Genomic DNA, 18,296 nt, shown 5'->3' on the forward strand with positions numbered 1-18,296 from the left:
CAATAATAAGTAACAACTGGCAACAGCACTGCTCGCAACCCGCAAAGTTTGATCTCGGAGATAGGAGTATAGGAGGGTGATCCCCCGAGATATAGTTCCAAAATTTACCGTTCGTCAGCGTAGAGGCCGTAAGAAATCGAGTTGTTGTTAACGATATCGGTATTTCTTATTTTATTATTGGTACAAATGTTTATCCTATATGTTTTATTAAGGTGTTACATTGACTGTCTACTCTTACACTTCGTCTTTGGTAATACACCGCGGTCTACCTACTCGTATACGTCGTCTGTGGTGGAACTACATGGGTTCTGGTCCATGCTAAACGTGGAGCCTTTTAGGACTTACACAGGTCGCTTGGTGCAGCACTGTACCGGAGACACCGAGCCCCGAGCATGAGCATTTCCTCTCTGCTTATATCAATTCACATGTTTCTTATAGTAACTTTTACTTTCGAAGTACATTTTATAAAGTGTTCAACACTGGTTTAGTACGTTGAATATATGAACTTGTCTTTCAATCTATTGACTTCGTAAAACTTTCTGAAACTATGGTTCGGATAACCCATTTTTAAGAACTGTTTTTTTTTTTCAAGACGAGAAAGGAAAATGTCACCAACGAGGGGATATTTACGCGACTTAAGCGATTCTGGTAAGAATTGAACACTTTTAATTCAAATATACATTTTGTATTGAATACAGAACCCTTGACACATTATGCGAAATTGTATTTTTTTCACTAATTCAAAATTGATTTATAAACTGTTGTCAGGTTCAGAATCAGATTATCAATCAGAGCCGTCTAGTTCAAGTCATAGTGGTTCACCATCTAATACAGCAAATTCTGGTCACGAAAGAAATTCTGATGATGAAAATGATGCTAGATCGGGAGGATCACATGTTAGTGGAAGGTCTTCTAGATCAAGTAGCCAATCTGTAGAAGGAAAAGCTGATTCTAGACAAAATTCCAAAAGTCCCTCTCCGACTAGGTCAGATTCTAGGCACTCGAGTGTTGGTTCTGCAAGGAGTGAAAAATCTGGTTCACAGAGGTCCAGAAGTGGTACTCCAAAATCGGTTGCATCTAACAACAGTGACTCGCAAAGATCAAGATCAGGTTCTCCACAAGAAAGGAGATCCGAAAGTCCAAAATCCACAGAGTTAGTAAATAATTATTTAATCAATTTTTCCTTTCTCTATATTGCTCACATATATAAAATTTCAGAAATTTGATTTCTCCTGGTCCTGAAGGTAGTAAACCAGCAGATTCTGAACAGAAACATGACAGTCCTGAAGACAATAAAGAGGATAATGAATCTGAAAAGTCTTCGAAAATAAGAGGTTTGTAACTGGAGAAAATTAGGCTAATTTTTAATAATATACAAAGTATTATTTTCCTTGTATTACAGGTAGCACAAAATCAAATGACAGCGATGGGGAAGGTAGTCCAGTCCAAAAAGAAGATAACAGTGATTCTGCATCGGAACAAGATGATGCTATGAAAAGAGTAAAGCCATTAATAGATTCTGACTCAGAAAGTGAACCTGCAGAAAAAGAAGCTGTAGCTCCAACAGCAGATGCTCTATTTGGAGATGCTAGTGACATTAGTACAGATGATGAAAAAGACAAGGAAGAGGAAAAGAGGGAGAAAAGTCGTAGTAAAAGTAGAAGTAGAAGTAAAAGCAGAAGCAAAAGCAGAAGTAAAAGTAGAAGTAGGAGTAGAAGCAGAAGCAGAAGCAGAAGTAGAAGTAGGAGTCGTGGCCGATCTGACAGTGGTGGTGAAGGTCCAAGCCAAGGAATTATCGAGGATGTATGTATGATATATTAATACCTCGATATTTATTTTGTATAAAGGAAGACTAATTTTTGATTGTCATACTCTAACTTTTTTAGGATGTTGATAAGGAAAAGGAAGAAGAACCCGAACCTCCTCCAGAAACTAGAATTGATGTAGAAATTCCAAAAATTACAACAGATTTAGGTCGTGAAATACATTTTGTAAAGCTTCCAAACTTCCTTTCAGTAGAAACACGACCATTTGATACAGAAACATATGAAGATGAGATCGATGAGGAGGAAACTTTGGACGAAGAAGGTCGTGCTAGATTAAAATTAAAGGTGGAAAACACTCTTCGTTGGAAAGATGTCTTTGATGAGAATGGTAAAGTTATTAAAGAAAGCAATGCCAGATTTGTAAAATGGTCAGATGGTAGCATGTCTTTGCATCTGGGTTCTGAAATTTTTGATGTATACAAACAACCACTTCAGGGTGATCACAATCACCTGTACATCCGTCAAGGAACTGGTCTCCAAGGTCAGGCAGTTTTTAGAACTAAGTTGACATTCCGGCCACATTCTACAGAATCCTTCACTCATAGAAAGATGACAATGTCACTTGCCGATAGATCACAAAAGACTTCTGGTATAAAAGTATTGTCTCAAGTAGGGACCAATCCAGATCAGAATAGATATGAAATGATTAAGGTAAGTTTAATTTAATTAATTCGATTATACCATCAAAGTATTCAGAAACAGTATTATCATGCAGTGATACTATTGTATCAAAAATTGTTGTTATAAGTTTTGTAAATTGAAAATATAACATTTGTAGAAAGAAGAAGAGAAATTACGTATAGCAATGAGAGTTCAAAGCAAGACCAAGAAAAGTACTACTGGTAGTAGAAATCCTGCAAGATCTGTTGGTGGCTATGGCGGCGATACTTATCATGATGATGGTTCAGAAGAGGAAGGTGCCATTTCTTTGGCAGCAATTAAGAATAAATATAAGAAGGGACTGAATACTCCTGTAAAAGGTAAGTTTCTAATGGCATTTGAAGATTATTTCTAAAAATACTTAATTTGAACAATTTAATTCAAGAATTATAATTATTCTTCTACATATTTAGCATCAAATATATATTCATCGGATGAAGAGGGTTCAGATTTTGAAGCTCTCAGACCGAAGAAAAACATTAAAGGAAAAGTTCTGAAAGATTCAGATGAGGAGTCAAATTCCGGAAGTGGTTCGGAAAGCGGAAGAGAAGATGACAATCAAGGCGATAATGCTAGCGATTAAAATACTAAATTTTCATTAAGATTAACGTGTTTTTGTAATATACAAAAAGAATAAATTAATTTTTAATTTATTTGTTGATAATTAATTTTAAACCTCGAAAAGTTAATAAATTGCGTTCACTAATACTTTATGAAAACTTTATCAGAGAGGAAATGAGAGTTCTAGTCTAATTTTTAGCCTGGACCAGAATCTGCATCATTAGCAACGGATTCCAAATAATGCCAGAGTGGATGCTACTTCTATGTTAAAAGAGGCTCTGATCCAACCTAAAAGATGATGCAGGTTCTAATACAGGCTAAAAAGATGATGCACTCTCATTTCCTCTGACTTTATAACTTCCTTCAAATAATTTCTGATACACTGGGTTACTCTATAGATATTCCGTTGTATCACCACTTTGTATGCAAATCTAGGATGATCTAGAAACTTTTGACTGCAAGTAAGTGGTAGCACTGATACGCACACACCACAGAATACCTGTGCCACGGAAACATTTTTATATAACGAACCAATCTTCTCATAATTGAAAATTGCTACATTCTAATCTGTAAGTATAATTACTGTTTTTATTAATAGTCATAACAATTTGGACTAATTTGTGTTTTCAAAGTGCAGAAATATTTACGATGCTATAATACATATCAAATTCTATTTGATAAACATTATTCTTTAATTTTTTTAACATTAAATTGTGATAAATGTTAATCAAATTTATATCATATTATTTTTATGTACCTAAATTGCAGTAGTACTTTCGATATATGTCTGCGTTAAAATTTTATTTTCTTTAAAATAACAGCTATTAAATATAAGTTTATGTAAGATATTTACAGATTAGAAATATTATTTATGATATTTTCCCTATGTTAAGAAGTAATTTGTTGCCTGAAAACACGGAAGTTTATTAATGTATCACTTATTCGTGTGATTAATTGTTTTATTGTTGTAAAGTTGTTAAGTCAATTTAACCTGTCTTTTCATACGATAGTGGAACATAACCTTGATCTGTTTCACTTCTAAGTAGGAAGTGTTTAGACACGACATTTTTTGTATAACAATATTTTAATTTGATATTGTTAAACATTTGGATTAAGCGCGCTTTATATTTCGTGCATATCACGAATTTCTTTTTAATGTATTGTAATTAATATTTCATATTAATAAATAAATTTTAATTGTTTTAGGTTTATACACAATGGTTGCCCACACTGTACTCCTGGATTTTACAGTACCATCAAATGTAATAGCAGACATAGAGAAGCGTTCTAATTTGAAAGTAGCCATTGCTAATGTTCTCAAAGAACATTTTGATGGGCTTAAGCCGTTAACTGAACCAAGTCTTGATGGAAGTCTATTAGTCCTCTATGAGGGTCCTAGAGGTAGTCTAATCACTGTTCGAGGATATACCGAAGGCTTGATCACTGTTAACATTGAGTATTATAAAAAAGACGATGAAGATGCACTCTTAAACTTTGAGGTATAGTCGCTTTACATTAATTACTATAATCGTTTTTTTTGCAATACCTAGTTGCAAACTTCATAATATTTAATTGCCTCTCATGGGTATTAGATATGAAATCAGCTTTGGTATCTCTCAAATATGGGGTCAATACAAGGTATATCGTGTTACATATTAATTTGTTAAGAAATTATGAAAATGGCCATATGCAACATGCTTCCAAGCATTTGAATTTATCCATGTAACAGAGCATTACTGAAAAACATTTGAGGTTTTCATTTGTCAATCTTTGATATGAAAGAGTAAAGTTATACAGTTAAATATGTTGTAAAAGATCATCATCTTTTGATGAGTGCCAATAGAAATAAGTAGAAATTTTACTATATGCGGAAGAAACACGTGTAACAAAGAGGACCTTGTAGCAGTGGCAATACCTGGAAACGGACGTTGCGATGGCTCTGAATAGCCAACGCAGTAAGTGCCTGCCACCAGTAAGACGAGGAACCATATATGACCTCTATCTGACACTATCAGGTAGAAAGCGCTTCCCCAATTAGTTCCCATACTTAGTTATCTATAGCACCTTATGAATGTGCGAATCGTTTTCGTTGCACTCTAAAACGCCAACAGCTCCAATTGATTAATTTGTTTCCCGTCGGTGCGGTATTTTTCCCCAGTGTTTCTTTTTTGGTTCTTCCGCCAAGGGATTTGAAATGACCCTTATGACGCATATGTAAAAGAAGAGTTGTTACGATTGGTTTAACAAGATAGTTTCTGTTCTTTTTTTTATTCATCGGTTCGCTTATCGCGGCCACCTTTAGTCGATCAGAGAATTGGAGACGGCGTTGCAGGCGGCGGCAGCCTCTACGCGTTCGCACATGCTTACACCAATTAAACGCGGTGGACCTTTTGAGAGATACTTTCCTACCGCCGGTGAGTTTTTTATTTATTATTCTGTTTACGGAACCAGCGGAATTCTATCTCCGCATAATTGTAAACATTATCGTGCGTCGTCAAAAGTAATTATTTTGAAATAATTTCCTCGATTATATATGGCCTATTTCATTGAACTATCAACATTCTTTTCATTATTTTTTGCTTGAGAAAAAAAAATGATGATATTTGCACTTTAACTGTTAAAAAAAATATATACATACTCTATTAGAATTGAATGTCGGTTAGTAATACTATTCATGTCCCTTTTTTAAATATATTATCATTTTTATCGCTTTACCAACATCATTGCAGTATCTATGTAAATGGTTTCCTAAGAAAACAACAAGTACAGAAAGAGACATAAGACAAACATACTCTATAGTACTAAATAATGTTAAGAATTGTTAATTTTAATACTAACCTTCCACTTTACAGCTGTATTTATCCATTGAATGAAGTTACATGTTCCTCTAATTTTTATGCTACATTAGAAATATATAATATTTACTATAAATAATGATATAGATTAGAACTATGCACCTGAAGCTCCTAAATCCTCGATATTTTGATTGTTGGTCATTTAATTGTATATAAGAAAAAATTATTTATTCTTTTAACATATTTGCGCTTTGCATCGCATGCATCTACTATATGCTTTCTTATGCAATAATTAATCTGTACAATTAAATTTTTTTATTAAACAATTGTTTTTTCTTTTAAGATGACAGACTGCTTGAATATGACATAGACAAGCTGGTCTTTGAAGCACGTTCACCGTACCAAAAAGTGCAAATTGTTCATTCTAAATCACTAGGGAACCTGTTGGTCCTCGACGAATTACAAAGTGAGAAACATAAAAATTGCATATTCTTAAAATAAAATGTTAAGGATTGAATTAGAACTTATATCATAAATATCATATATATATATTTCTTTTAGATATTTCTGAAGCGGACCTTATTTATACGGAAACTTTGATGCAGCGTGGAAAAGAGAATTATGCAGGAAAAGAAATAGTTATTTTAGGAGGAGGTGATGGAGGATTGTTGTGGGAATTGCTTAAGGAGAATCCAAAATTTGTTACAATGCTGGAAGTATGTCTACTTCACTTTATAACAGAATAAAATAAAATTCTATAACAGAATGTTATAGGGTTATTTTGTCAATGATTTCTATTTTCAGATTGATGATGTTGTTATAAAAGCCTGCAGTCAACATATGAGAAGTGTATGTGGAGACTGTCTAGATAAAAGAAAGGGAGAAAACTATGAAGTATGTATTTTCTGAACAAGAAACGAGAAACGATATATTGATGCAAATTTATGATTTTTAGATTATTGTTGGAGATTGTGCAAAGGCCTTAGCACACATGATTGAACAAGGTCGACAATTCGATTATGTCTTTGGTGATCTTACAGATATACCAATCAGTACTTCAACACATGATGATGCATGGGATTTTACCAGACTTATTCTAAATTACTCAATGAAGGTCCTAAAGCGGACTGGCAAATATATGACCCATGTAAGTAGACTACAATATAGTTTTTATCGTTAATACAATTCCTTTGAATGATAGGAATAGAAATGATTGGAGGTATCCTATCATCTGAGTCACTAACTCTTGAAAATCTACAATTACACATCTGTAATTGCAATTTAATATTACTTAAAACTTTAGGATTATATATAAACATAACAGTAAACTTGTCGAAAAGACTCTTCCTCGGGGATTTTGATGAACTTGAAATATGTTGCCAAGGTCATTATTCTGAACAACTTTTTCCTATACATTGAAACCGACGGTTCGCTTTAGTTTCCGAGATATTCGCAAGAAACTGTCAGGGCAATCACAATGCGAATTCCGTCTATTTTCAATGACCGAATTTGTTCTTGGGGACGAAGGGTCCCTTCGGGGAACAATAGTTATCCTGACAATTTTCTGTGAATATCTCAAAAATGAAAAAACACCACCTATTATATTATCTCATATAGGAAAAAGTTGTTCAGAATGATAACTTTGACAACATATTTCAATTTGATCAAAATCCGTGAAGAAGAGGCTTTTCGACAAGTTTACCAACATAACTTATATTTTATCTTAAAGGCTAATGGAGCATCTTGTCCAGAAGCACTAGAAATGTTCGAGCAGGTCCTCTCACAGCTCTGTGTACCAGTAACCTTTACTAAAGACAGTGCTTTTATACCTTCTTTCTTCGAGGAGTGGGTCTTTTACCAAGTATCGTTTGAATGATGGATTAAATATATAACCCCGAGGTTCCTGGGGAGGCATGCTCACAACCCATTTCCTCCCTTATGACCCATATTCAACTCTAATTGCGGATGTTTTGCTACTGAATTGGTCTCTGGAAAAAAAGATCCCAATGCTGGATATAAAATCCCAATTGACTCTACCACGCTGGCGTCTGTACATAAAGTAGGTGGTGGTTATCTGATCTTATTTAATTGTTTAGTAACTAATAAACTATACAAAGGTGCTCAATTATTTTTTCTAATAACTGTCAATAATCAAAGTGAATCACCCAATGATTTAACACGAATAACTCCAAAGAAAGTAATTCAAAACCTTTATTACTGTACAAATATATATCATTAATTATAATTAACCCTTATATTATAATTAACCCTTTAATGATCTAATTTATTTATTAACTTTGTAAAATATAAAATAAACCATATCAGATATAAATGGACAAACGTAGATGCACGCAATTTTTATTGGATATGGAACACAAGTACATTTCATAATAACCATTTAATTATAAGAACATTAATATTAAAAATATAATTATTTAATGAACAATAATTAATATTAAAACTTTTATATATAAATAAATAATATATGTTTCTAATAACAAAAACTATGTCAGGCAATAAGGGGTTAAGGAATATCTATGGAAATAACAAATTAACATACAATAAGATGTTTGCTTTACTGTATTTGTCTGTTATTTGAAACTTACATAAAAAAACTATTTATTTTTAACGAACACCTATACCAGAAAAAGGAATAGAAACTAAGCATTCATTAATTAGTGGTAAGTAAAAGGAATAAATTATAAGATAATTATACTAATTATAAATCTAATATTATAGTTTTGATTAATGGATTAAAAAATATCGTACTATACACAGTATTACGGTATACTTAATTGTCTTATATTATTTTAATATCACTGTTTGTGCATCATGAACATCAATAAATAAGAGTCCCTGTATTATAAATATTCAATTCATAATTAACAGTTCAGAAATATTTCTGATCAACAATTTTCAAATATTGATATACTATTACAAACATTTGTAATTTAAGATAATATTGATTTAACATATAAATAAATAAATACAGTTAAGTATGCAGAGAAGGTAAGAATAATTATGAGTTATTTAATTAATGATGGAAGATTTTATCATAAGAAGGGAAATTTCCTTATCTGTCTGTAAGCTACGAATAGACAGTAGAAAATATATTATAGTGGAATGACTGTTCACTTAATTAAATATTGATTGTAAGTTTCCAACTGAAACTTTGTACAGAAATGTGTTTTTGTTATTTTAAGTGTTTCTTTACTTCGTGAATAGTTGGCTCTGTTTCTGTTTCCAAAACTATCTGGTCCAACCACTGTTGAACCTGCTCTGGCAGTCCATGAGAATTTTGCTGCTCTTCCATAATATTTCTTCCAGAATTTCTAAAACTTTTGCTATCGTCTTGTTGCTCGGTATTGGCATTTTGAAAATTGAAATCATTGTTCCTGAACTCTGTGGTTATCGGCGATAGGTTCAAGCTTCCTTCGGATTGTTTGTCTTGAAAATTAGAAACCTCGCTGGCATTTCCTGTTAGATATTCTATGCGAAAACTTTTCATTCCATTGGTAATATTTTCCACCTTTCCGTCTTCTGCTGTAGAAGGCACTTCCATTTTGCCATTGGTGGAAATATCCTCTGAACCTTTAACAGATTTGTCAAAACTGACATGATCTTTATTAATGTCTTGATATTCCTGAATCTTATACGGCTCTAAGTCGGTGATTGCCGTTGAATTAGAACCTATCAACTCTATTCTTCCAAATTGTTTAATCTGCTCTTCAAGAGTATTTCTGTCATCTAATATTGTTATAGATGGAGGTAGAATTTCAGGATTTGACAATGCCAATGATATTTGTTGTCTGTAGAGTGCTTCTGACTGACGTAAAAGTTGTTTCTCTCTAGCGTATAATGACTGTGCCAGTTGTGCGAACGAGACTTTGATTTCCTTTTGGACCTTAAAAGGAATTGTAGTAACAAATTGTATAATTTATGAAGTGTTTAAAAAAATTCATGTCTTGTCGATAGCACTTAAAAATGAAACATTGATTCCGAAGAAAAATTAAAACTTAACCTTATCAGCGTGCTGATCCTTTTCTAAAATTTTATTTAAAAAATTTACGAAAACAGAAGAATGTTACCTCAAGAAAGTGTTTCTCTAAAAATGTTTTCTTGTCAGATATTAGTTTTCTTCTATCAATATTGCTATCGTTGTCGGCATTATCTTCATTTTTCTCTATCATGTTATTAATTTAACGTGTTCACTGGAATAATTCGTTCTACCTTAAACTTCTGTTAACAATAAAACGAAAAAATCAATATTCTTCAAGGTTTGGCTACTTGTCAAACACACGTGGAAAACAATTTGACATGAGTCTAAAATCTGATACGAAAACTATCGAGGTTCTAATTATACTCCACCCGTTAGATTAGCGGTACCGCCATCTTGAAGTTCACGAAATTCAAAATCGTTATTCGAGCCGTTATATTTTAGCGTTGAATGTAATCGTTAAAAACCATATACATATAATTAAAGATGCTACATTCAGCAGGTATATTTATGAGAAAAGAGGAAAAGCAGGTGTGATAATTAGATAATTATGTCTCATATACATATGTTGTATTTAAAACTTCAGAGATTTTTAATGGTCGTCTTTATTTACCAAAAGAAAATTTCGTCGTACAGATACGTTTTCTCTATTTCCCTTTTTCCATCGTATGTAACTACAATATCTACTATTCAGACGCCTAATAATAGTAATTTTCAATTAAATGTACAGTCAAGTTTTGTTCGAAAAACATTTTTAATATTTATCGACTAAATCTAATATGGGTCGATAATGACTTCTTATTAACAATTAACAATATAATGGATATCTATTACCATATCGTACCTAAGCGAATCTACGACTTTTTGTTAAGAATCAAATTTGCACGAACATTTTCCGTACAATCGTTCGTAAGCCACGATATCGATTTTCGGTTTTTTTAACAGCAAGGCGAAAAAAGCATCGCGGCTCATCGTTCAATTCGACGACAAAATGTAACAAATAGACTACAAATTTTATGCATTTATAACATGTTTGCATATACAAAGCGCAATAAAAAAATTTAAAAACGTGTTTCGCTAATTTCGTAAATATTTACTTTTGTTTTCAAACGAATGGAACCATCGCTCGCTTCCGAAAATTTATCAACGAAAGTGTAATTTTTCATAAATATCCGCAGTCTAGTAGTAATTATGGCAGCACAGATACGTGTATTTTGTAACTAAAATTCAAAATGTGCAGTTATTCTCATTTATCGTACACGACCGACACCGCTAAAATAAGTTAGCAGCTAAATTTGTGACCGGGCAATGATAATAATGATAATTAGACTGCAGATTTTATGCAATTGTAGCACGCATGGTTGTTTAAAATAGAGGAAAATTAAATTTTCAAAAATATAATAAATAAATAATAATAATAATAATTACAACTGTTTGCGAACTATTCGCGTACACCGGAATTTCTTGTACTTATATAAATACAACTAACGATACGCTTACGTTAACATACTAGACGCGATTTCTGAACACTTTAGTCATATCGTACCATTATTTTTTTTTTCTCCTTTTAATGAGAGCTCCCTATCCTGTGAACCACAATCTAACAATTACCTGGTCAATTAGTAATAATACAAAAGGGGAAAGAACAATATCTCGTTGGAATAATAGGATTTTGCCCGCATTGCGGAACATAAAAACGTTCTCGGTTTGCGTCGACGAGAAACGATACTCCTACGAGAAATTACACGGGAAGTGATAGCATAAAAATGACGTTGTTACGTTGGTTAGCTCGTTAAATTAATGATAGTCAGGAAGGAATAGTAAAAATCAGAACGATTGATTCGCTTCGGAATCGAGGAAAGTCGGCGGCAGTTAAAGGGGTGTTAATTCGAGCGATGGTTGGCCCATTTTCATTCGCAGACTTGCCACGTCGTCTTCTATTCGTACCAGTAACTTGAATTTCTTGAATAGAATAAAACAGTGATATCAGTTGTCAGTTGAAATGTTTTAATTAGACAAGAGCGACGTTACGTGATTCATAAGTTACCGTTATGACGTCTCCTGGCGTTGTCTTCCAGGCGTAGAGCATGTAACCAGGTATGCACAGCATGGATGATAAAGCAGTCATCCAGCCGAGCACGTGCGACCACCATGGATACTCATAATCTAAATACTTCACTGGTGTCCATTGTACCAAATTGAAGATGAAGACCCCCTGGACATCGAAAATTAAAACTGTTTAAAGTAATCATATACGCTTTAATAGGTAATTACGCCTCTGGTTAGCAGGATCGAAACTGTCTGGAAATGTCTGGCTGAGGAATTAGTATTGTATAAAAATTCTGTTATCAACTTACAACACAAATCAAGGGAGTGGTGAACGTCCAACAGAGTTTCCACCACATCAGGGGATAATACCCAATCATGTCTCTGAGGGCGTCGTAAAATCGGTCGACACCGAACGCCCAGCTTATCGAAATGCATTCGAAGAAGATTAAGAATAAAAGACAAAATCCGGAAACGGCGTACGAGTCAAGGATCTGGAAGACGTACATGCCACCTTGGGATATACAAGAAAGTCCTATAATGTAAGATAGCACGCAGACGATCGCTATAAAAATTTCCTTGCGTCGGCGAAGCAGCTGTGGCCACTCGTCAACCTTGAATCAACGAGTTTACGAATATTAGTATAACCATTCATTTTTAGTAAAAAGTCCGCACTAAATAAATTTCAGGTCGGTTCTCTTTACTTAACCGACATTAGTATCGATCAAATCAATCAGAAGCTTTGCTTTTTACACGGTAAAAATATATTTAAAAACGGTAGCTCACCATGGCAGTAACAAACCCTTCCATGGTGCAAAATTGCGAATCCAAGCCGATAAGTAGAAGCATGAAGAAGAATAAACAAGACCATAATGGCGCTCCCGGAAGCTGCAGAACCGCCGAAGGATAAGCCAAGAAGGCCAGTCCCGGACCGGAAGCTGCGACCTCTGCTACCGGTTTCTGCTGCTCATGGGCCATGAAACCCACCACGGAGAATATCACGAAGCCGGCAAACATACTGGTCGATGAATTCACCGAACACACTATCAAAGCATCCTTGTAGACGTTGTTTGTGAACTTGTTGTAACTACCAAGAGCCACTAGCGTGCCCAAGCCCAGACCGTACGAGAAGAAGATTTGGGTGACTGCGTCTATCCATACCTAGAAAATACGTCATGTTCCCGTTATGTATAGATTAAAATAATTTTTAATTGTATCCGTTGAAATTCAAACATAAGTGTAGCAGACAAAATACTAATTTCAAAGAAACCTTTCACACATTTACCTCCGATTCTCGTAATTTCGAGAGATTCGGACTGATGTAGAATCGAATGCCCTCCATGGCACCGGGCAAGGTAATCCCACGAATCAGAAGAATCGTTAATAAGACGTACGGGAAAAGCGAGGTGAAGTATACGACCTTTCCGGTCCATTTTACACCCTTCCAAATGCAGAAATAACAGAGGATCCAAACCAAGAGAAGGGTGCCGGCGAGTTCCCAACGGATGCCACCCATGTGCTCTACGCCGTCGCTAATTTGGAGCGCTCGTCGCCTGAAAAGGAACGCACGCGTTCAAACTCATCTTTCTGTTTCGTTTCGTTTCGTTTTGTTGAATCCGATCCCGAACACTTACTCCCAAAACTCTTTCACCGGATCGGTGAGGTCCGTGATCGTCACGTTAACGCCGTTGACCGAACATATCTGAACAACGCCCATACCCCTGGGATGTCGGATCGCGCTCGATTTGGTCCACCAGCAGGACAACGAGTCCCTGTCGTAAGGGTTCACGCAGTTCTTCGTGTTCCAGTAATTGTTGCAGGTTCCCCAGGGTAGCTCTGTTTCAATAGGTTTTCGTTATTACACGCCACGCCTCTCTTTGCATTATTATTTGAAACAATGATAAGAATTTCAAGAATATCCTATGTAACCCTCTATAGCCTGAATTTTTGTTACAAAAAAAAAAAGGTTTGTTTTCAAGATGACGAGAAACCTCGAGACTTTTGATTTTACGATCTATCGATATACTCGCTGATTTCAAAAATAAATTCCTTTGTCTGTAACTTTGATAAAGAAAAATGTAATGGAACATACCGCTCCGCATGGACATGAAGAAGTAGAAGATTGCCCAAGCAAGGATGACGATGTAATAGACGTTCATCCAGCAGGACATCACAGCGGCAGCATATCCAATGCCTTTAAAAAGCGGCGCTATCTTGAAGACACCGAGGCCACCGACGGTAAGCATTTGGCCAAGGGCAAGCTCCATGAAGAACATTGGTATCCCAGCGAGCACCAGTGTCAGGAAGTATGGTATTAAAAAAGCGCCTCCGCCATTTTTGTAACAGAGATACGGAAATCGCCAGACGTTACCCAAACCGATCGCCAAACCAACCTTTGTGATACAGAAATGAATGAATTATTTCGTTGAACATCATCGAAGAACAATAGTAAAAAGACGTCGATGAAACATTACCACGCTCAAAATAAAATCTAATTTGGTACTCCATGTGCCACGTTCTGGGAGTGGCTTCTGTTTGTTGGACGTCAGATTTAACGCGGTTTTGTCAGGGTTTTCAGGATCCCCGAGTTCGGGTTCTCTCGATGCCTCCGTCATTTTCTACTAGATCTCCGGCACCTGACCTCGAAGAAGTTCCGTCGTTTCCGGTTTCCTTTCTCGCGTGTTCCTCCACACCTCGCGCAACTACCGCGAATGCATAACAGAGCTTCTGTCGACAATCATACACGTTATCCACATACTGTACTTTTTACGTCTCCTTTTAGATTTTTTGTTCATAAATAAGTAATATCTCTAGTCCGATTCTGTTTCGATATCATTTTTAACATTCCTTCAAATATTAACTCTTTAGCTTTCCTCGATTACACTGATTCAAGTTTGTTTCCTTCGGCATTTTACATTAAAAAGTATGCGTAAAACATTCCTTTCATTATCTCAAGATTTTTACGAGACACTGTTCAGGATTTTCGCGAGGTTCTCTCGAAGGATGCAATTTTTGGTAAACGATTCGACCGAGTTCTTCTTCCGATGCCGGATGCGACTCGCGGTTCGTCACGTGGAAAATCTGCGGAAGACTATTACCCTTAAATACTCAAGGCTACCAGGGTGACTCGAAATCACCACGAAGAATTCACCATGCCGCTTCTGACACGAAAAGAAACGGTTTCACGCGATCTGACAAACAAATTCTTTTCAAGTTATTCCTTGTCAAATTATCTCTTATTTCCACTTAACAGATTGAATAAAAACAACGCGCCAATGTGCAGCGCAAGCAGCACCAATACTATTGCGCACCATTTCATCTTTCGGTTCAACATATCTCTTTCTGTAATTAGAATTCGCCTGGGAAAAAATATTTTCGGCAAGCTGTATGTTACAAGTTTAACTTCACCGAGAATGGTCACTGTGACAAGTCCTTTGGGATCGGTGCAGTTATGAATTGTGAACCGAATGAAAGTAATCGCGTCTCCGGGGAGAACGATCCAGGTGATACAGTTGAATTTCAAGTGTTCGCTGACGAGGTTCCGTTGAGAAGAACGGCGCGTAACAGTTCTTCCGGTTCTGTGATAGGGGAGCAGAAGACGCGCGGACCAATAAGAAAGAATTAAGGCGCAAAAGTAGCATCGATGCGACACGGTTAAATACGAATGTCCGGCTGGGGAACCCTATAATGAATATCCCGAGCCCGTTCCCCCAAAGCTCCATCCTTCCCCGGCCCCTTCGCGGACGATCTATTGCTCGGCTCCCTCTTCCTCTTCCACGCTCATAAAAAACAGCTATATTCTAATTAACCGAGAACGCGTTGTTCCGCGTAACCGACATCGGTTGCGATCTTGAATTCCTCCACCGGCTTTGGAATTCCAGCCCCAAGAAATTTAGCACGAGATAGTGGATATCCGATTGCGCGCCGCGTTGCGCCGCTCCGCGCCGATCCCCTCCAACCAATCGTAACCCTCGAGGAATCAACAATATCCGGTTACCGCACGTCGCACGTGTTACAGTTCTTCCTATCCTACTGTACAGAGAAGATTTCAATCGCATACGAACCTGTTTCGAAACAATCTTCGATCCTAGGACACTGTTCTTTCAGGTAGTTGGGGGTCCCGGTACCACGATCTCTCTTCTACTTCTTCTTCCGGTTTCGCTGGTCCCTCGCGTGTTTCTGGCGGGAAATCGATGGACTCTTCTGCGTAAGAGGATAAGTAATCGCACGGGAGAAACGCTGTATTTGGAACTTTTTCCCGAGGAGAATTCTATGCACTGTCACTGGGCGCACTCTTGATCGTTCGCGCAACAGTTCTCGATCGGGTTAAACGGACGGCATTTCTATAACGTGGAACGACAAAAGCACTCCGGACTAGTAGAATCCTACGATTCAGCGACAGGGTTTCGATTCAGAAGTGTTTTCTCTCGATCCGGATGGTCGCAGCCACGATACGATCATCGATCACGTTCTCCCCCAAGGAATCTACTTTTTGCGTTTCGTTCGATCTCTGCGTGAACGGTCGGAGAACTGTCGGAACTGTCTTCTTCTCTATCTGCTCTTCCTGGATGGTCGTTTCCTGTTTGCCGATGTTTTCTGTCAACTTTCGAAGCCTGTTTCGAGGCGCGTGTTCGAAAGGCGATGCTAGTGCTCGGCCGGCCCGCTCAGAACTGGAATCGGGAGTTCGCTTTCGACGGCGAACTAGCTGAAATATCGGGGGTACGAAATCGGGGGATCCCCCTTTTCCTTTTTTGCCCCCGGTCCACCCTTGCCGTTTACATCGGTGTCACGCGTTTATTCCGCGCGCGGTCACTCGCAGCCGGGCCGAGCGCTCGCGCGAATACGTTCGCGCGAACACGCGCGCGCGCGCGCAGAGCAAGAGGGGACGAGGAAAACAAGGAGAAAGAGGGTCACCAAGATCGCAGCAGTATATCATCATCAAGTTGACGGCTATCCTGGGTGCTGTGCTCTTTATTGTCAATGTTCCGATACATACGTGCCCGTACGTGTTTTCTTTTTACACGGTTGCGCGGAGAGCGTTGGGCCTATGCACGATCGGTATGCATTGCTACTTTTGCGCTTATTGTTGGATCCTCCCGTAAACACAAATACATGTACATGTATGTTTTCCATTTTCGAAACTATTGCCACGATAGCTCAAGTTCTAGTCGACCAGTTGACCTGAAATGTTGAAAGGATCTTCAGCACATACCCTGCTATCGCACGAAACAGAATTTTTTCACGAGATAGCCGATTTGAGGAGCATTTACTTTTTGGCGAAAGATCTGAACAATTAATTGAATGAGAAAACCATAGATCCTGTATTGGACACCAGAAAATAATTAGTAATTTGTTTGGTTTCACTTCGGCAGCGAAATATGATTTGTTTTAGCGCGATTCGTTTAATTTCATCAAAGTAACTTCTACGTTGTAAACGATAGTTTTTACGCTTCAATATAAAATACATCCGTACGTATAGCGAGTGAAATACTGTAATCGGCGTGGAACAACCTAACGAGTTCAATTTCTTGGTGAACACGAATCGCTAAATAATTGACGCAACCTAATTTCGCTGGTCATCATCATTAACGGAATCTCTCCTCCGCGTGTACCAAACTTCTATACTTTCTGACGAAATGGAAGAGCGCGTTAAAGTAGGTGAGCAAGACTAGGAAGCTAGTATATCCGGAGGGTTCACGTGACACCGATCTATCGCTACATCCGTTCTGGGTACACACTGTAATATAGATCATCAGGATGATCGACATTAACTCACACAAATCCCGAAGCATATACTATAGATAGGAACTGGTCGTTGGGTCAATCCGACGGCCTATACAGATATCCGAAAAGTCGAAGATAGTCATGGGAAACTTATCTTCCGGTTGTACTTCCGCGTAACCGGAAGTAGCTTCCGGAAGCTTTTATCAGCCGAGAGAATCATGTATAATTCGATCTCTTCAGCTCTGGTTGTCCGGGAGCGCTCGAAAATACGATTATAGGTTTTTCATGTTTTTTTAATGTTTTTCATAAAACAGGAAACTTTCGGCGAGACTAATTTCTATACCTTGCGCACGAGCGCGCGCGCGCGCGCCCACATAGTTTGATTGCTCGTTAACGGGCAGCACGGCAGAGGGGAGCATCCCCAATGACCAGAGGATGTGCGGGAAGTGGCGCGGGAACCACGTTAAGACCACGCTTTGCGGGTCAAATTCTTTTCTTTTTTACCAGTCGAACCACCTTTGATTTTGTCAAGCATCTTAATCCACCAACGAGAAACACGTTTGATCGCACCGCTTTAACCGGTCGAGCGCCACTTGACCACATGTTTATTTTTTCGCCTTTGTTTCACTTTCAAGTTAACTTATTTACTGAGCCGATGATCGACCAGTTTGCACAGTTTAATTTTTG

The 18,296-nt window shown here is 37.2% G+C and overlaps 4 protein-coding genes across 6 annotated transcripts; 2 read left to right on the forward strand and 2 right to left on the reverse strand.

Moving 5' to 3' along the window:
• The first annotated feature begins 459 nt into the window (after positions 1–459).
• Atu (Another transcription unit) lies at positions 460–3,139 on the forward strand. Its single transcript, XM_076802313.1, has 7 exons — positions 460–648; positions 769–1,153; positions 1,219–1,334; positions 1,403–1,803; positions 1,887–2,477; positions 2,605–2,806; positions 2,900–3,139. Exons 1-7 carry the CDS (start codon positions 606–608, stop codon positions 3,067–3,069), a joined length of 1,908 nt encoding a protein of 635 aa, XP_076658428.1. The 5' UTR covers positions 460–605; the 3' UTR covers positions 3,070–3,139.
• Positions 3,140–3,470: 331 nt separating this feature from the next.
• Positions 3,471–7,970, forward strand: Sms (spermine synthase). 2 transcript variants are annotated; one of them, XM_076802353.1, is made up of 8 exons: positions 3,471–3,616; positions 4,254–4,546; positions 5,350–5,461; positions 6,186–6,308; positions 6,404–6,558; positions 6,647–6,736; positions 6,798–6,989; positions 7,572–7,970. In XM_076802353.1, exons 2-8 carry the CDS (start codon positions 4,265–4,267, stop codon positions 7,716–7,718), a joined length of 1,101 nt encoding a protein of 366 aa, XP_076658468.1. In that variant the 5' UTR covers positions 3,471–3,616; positions 4,254–4,264; the 3' UTR covers positions 7,719–7,970. The 2 variants fall into 2 exon arrangements, with proteins under 2 accessions (XP_076658468.1, XP_076658469.1); XM_076802354.1 differs by lacking the exon at positions 3,471–3,616 and adding an exon at positions 3,904–4,162.
• LOC143362313 (uncharacterized) lies at positions 7,707–10,070 on the reverse strand. Its single transcript, XM_076802355.1, has 2 exons — positions 9,931–10,070; positions 7,707–9,746 (listed from the first exon to the last, which is right to left on the reverse strand). Exons 1-2 carry the CDS (start codon positions 10,030–10,032, stop codon positions 9,036–9,038), a joined length of 813 nt encoding a protein of 270 aa, XP_076658470.1. The 5' UTR covers positions 10,033–10,070; the 3' UTR covers positions 7,707–9,035.
• Positions 10,071–11,660: 1,590 nt separating this feature from the next.
• On the reverse strand, positions 11,661–17,207 carry Gat-a (GABA neurotransmitter transporter-1A). Of its 2 annotated transcripts, none has more exons than XM_076802352.1 (9): positions 15,950–17,207; positions 14,360–14,609; positions 13,978–14,278; positions 13,520–13,721; positions 13,171–13,438; positions 12,672–13,046; positions 12,197–12,499; positions 11,887–12,054; positions 11,661–11,801 (listed from the first exon to the last, which is right to left on the reverse strand). In XM_076802352.1, exons 2-9 carry the CDS (start codon positions 14,498–14,500, stop codon positions 11,712–11,714), a joined length of 1,848 nt encoding a protein of 615 aa, XP_076658467.1. In that variant the 5' UTR covers positions 14,501–14,609; positions 15,950–17,207; the 3' UTR covers positions 11,661–11,711. The 2 variants fall into 2 exon arrangements, with proteins under 2 accessions (XP_076658467.1, XP_076658466.1); XM_076802351.1 differs by having other exon boundaries at positions 14,360–14,612.
• Positions 17,208–18,296: the final 1,089 nt, after the last annotated feature.

This window comes from Halictus rubicundus, chromosome 16 (genome assembly GCF_050948215.1).
Source record: "Halictus rubicundus isolate RS-2024b chromosome 16, iyHalRubi1_principal, whole genome shotgun sequence".
In the NCBI taxonomy this organism is placed as follows: domain Eukaryota; kingdom Metazoa; phylum Arthropoda; class Insecta; order Hymenoptera; family Halictidae; genus Halictus; species Halictus rubicundus.

Bases quoted from the DNA above. Each gene is read 5' to 3' on its own strand.
- LOC143362313 (XM_076802355.1), bottom strand. From the start codon at position 10,032: ATGATAGAGAAAAATGAAGATAATGCCGACAACGATAGCAATATTGAT. The intron at 9,747-9,930 runs GTAACATTCTTC...ATTCCTTTTAAG, and splicing joins TAGAGAAACACTTTCTTGAG to GTCCAAAAGGAAATCAAAGT.
- Sms (XM_076802353.1), top strand. From the start codon at position 4,265: ATGGTTGCCCACACTGTACTCCTGGATTTTACAGTACCATCAAATGTA. The intron at 6,559-6,646 runs GTATGTCTACTT...TTCTATTTTCAG, and splicing joins AATTTGTTACAATGCTGGAA to ATTGATGATGTTGTTATAAA. The intron at 6,990-7,571 runs GTAAGTAGACTA...TTTATCTTAAAG, and splicing joins CTGGCAAATATATGACCCAT to GCTAATGGAGCATCTTGTCC.
- Gat-a (XM_076802352.1), bottom strand. From the start codon at position 14,500: ATGACGGAGGCATCGAGAGAACCCGAACTCGGGGATCCTGAAAACCCT. The intron at 14,279-14,359 runs GTAATGTTTCAT...TGTATCACAAAG, and splicing joins TAGATTTTATTTTGAGCGTG to GTTGGTTTGGCGATCGGTTT. The intron at 13,722-13,977 runs GTATGTTCCATT...CTATTGAAACAG, and splicing joins CTTCATGTCCATGCGGAGCG to AGCTACCCTGGGGAACCTGC.
- Atu (XM_076802313.1), top strand. From the start codon at position 606: ATGTCACCAACGAGGGGATATTTACGCGACTTAAGCGATTCTG. The intron at 649-768 runs GTAAGAATTGAA...AACTGTTGTCAG, and splicing joins ACGCGACTTAAGCGATTCTG to GTTCAGAATCAGATTATCAA. The intron at 2,807-2,899 runs GTAAGTTTCTAA...CTACATATTTAG, and splicing joins ACTGAATACTCCTGTAAAAG to CATCAAATATATATTCATCG.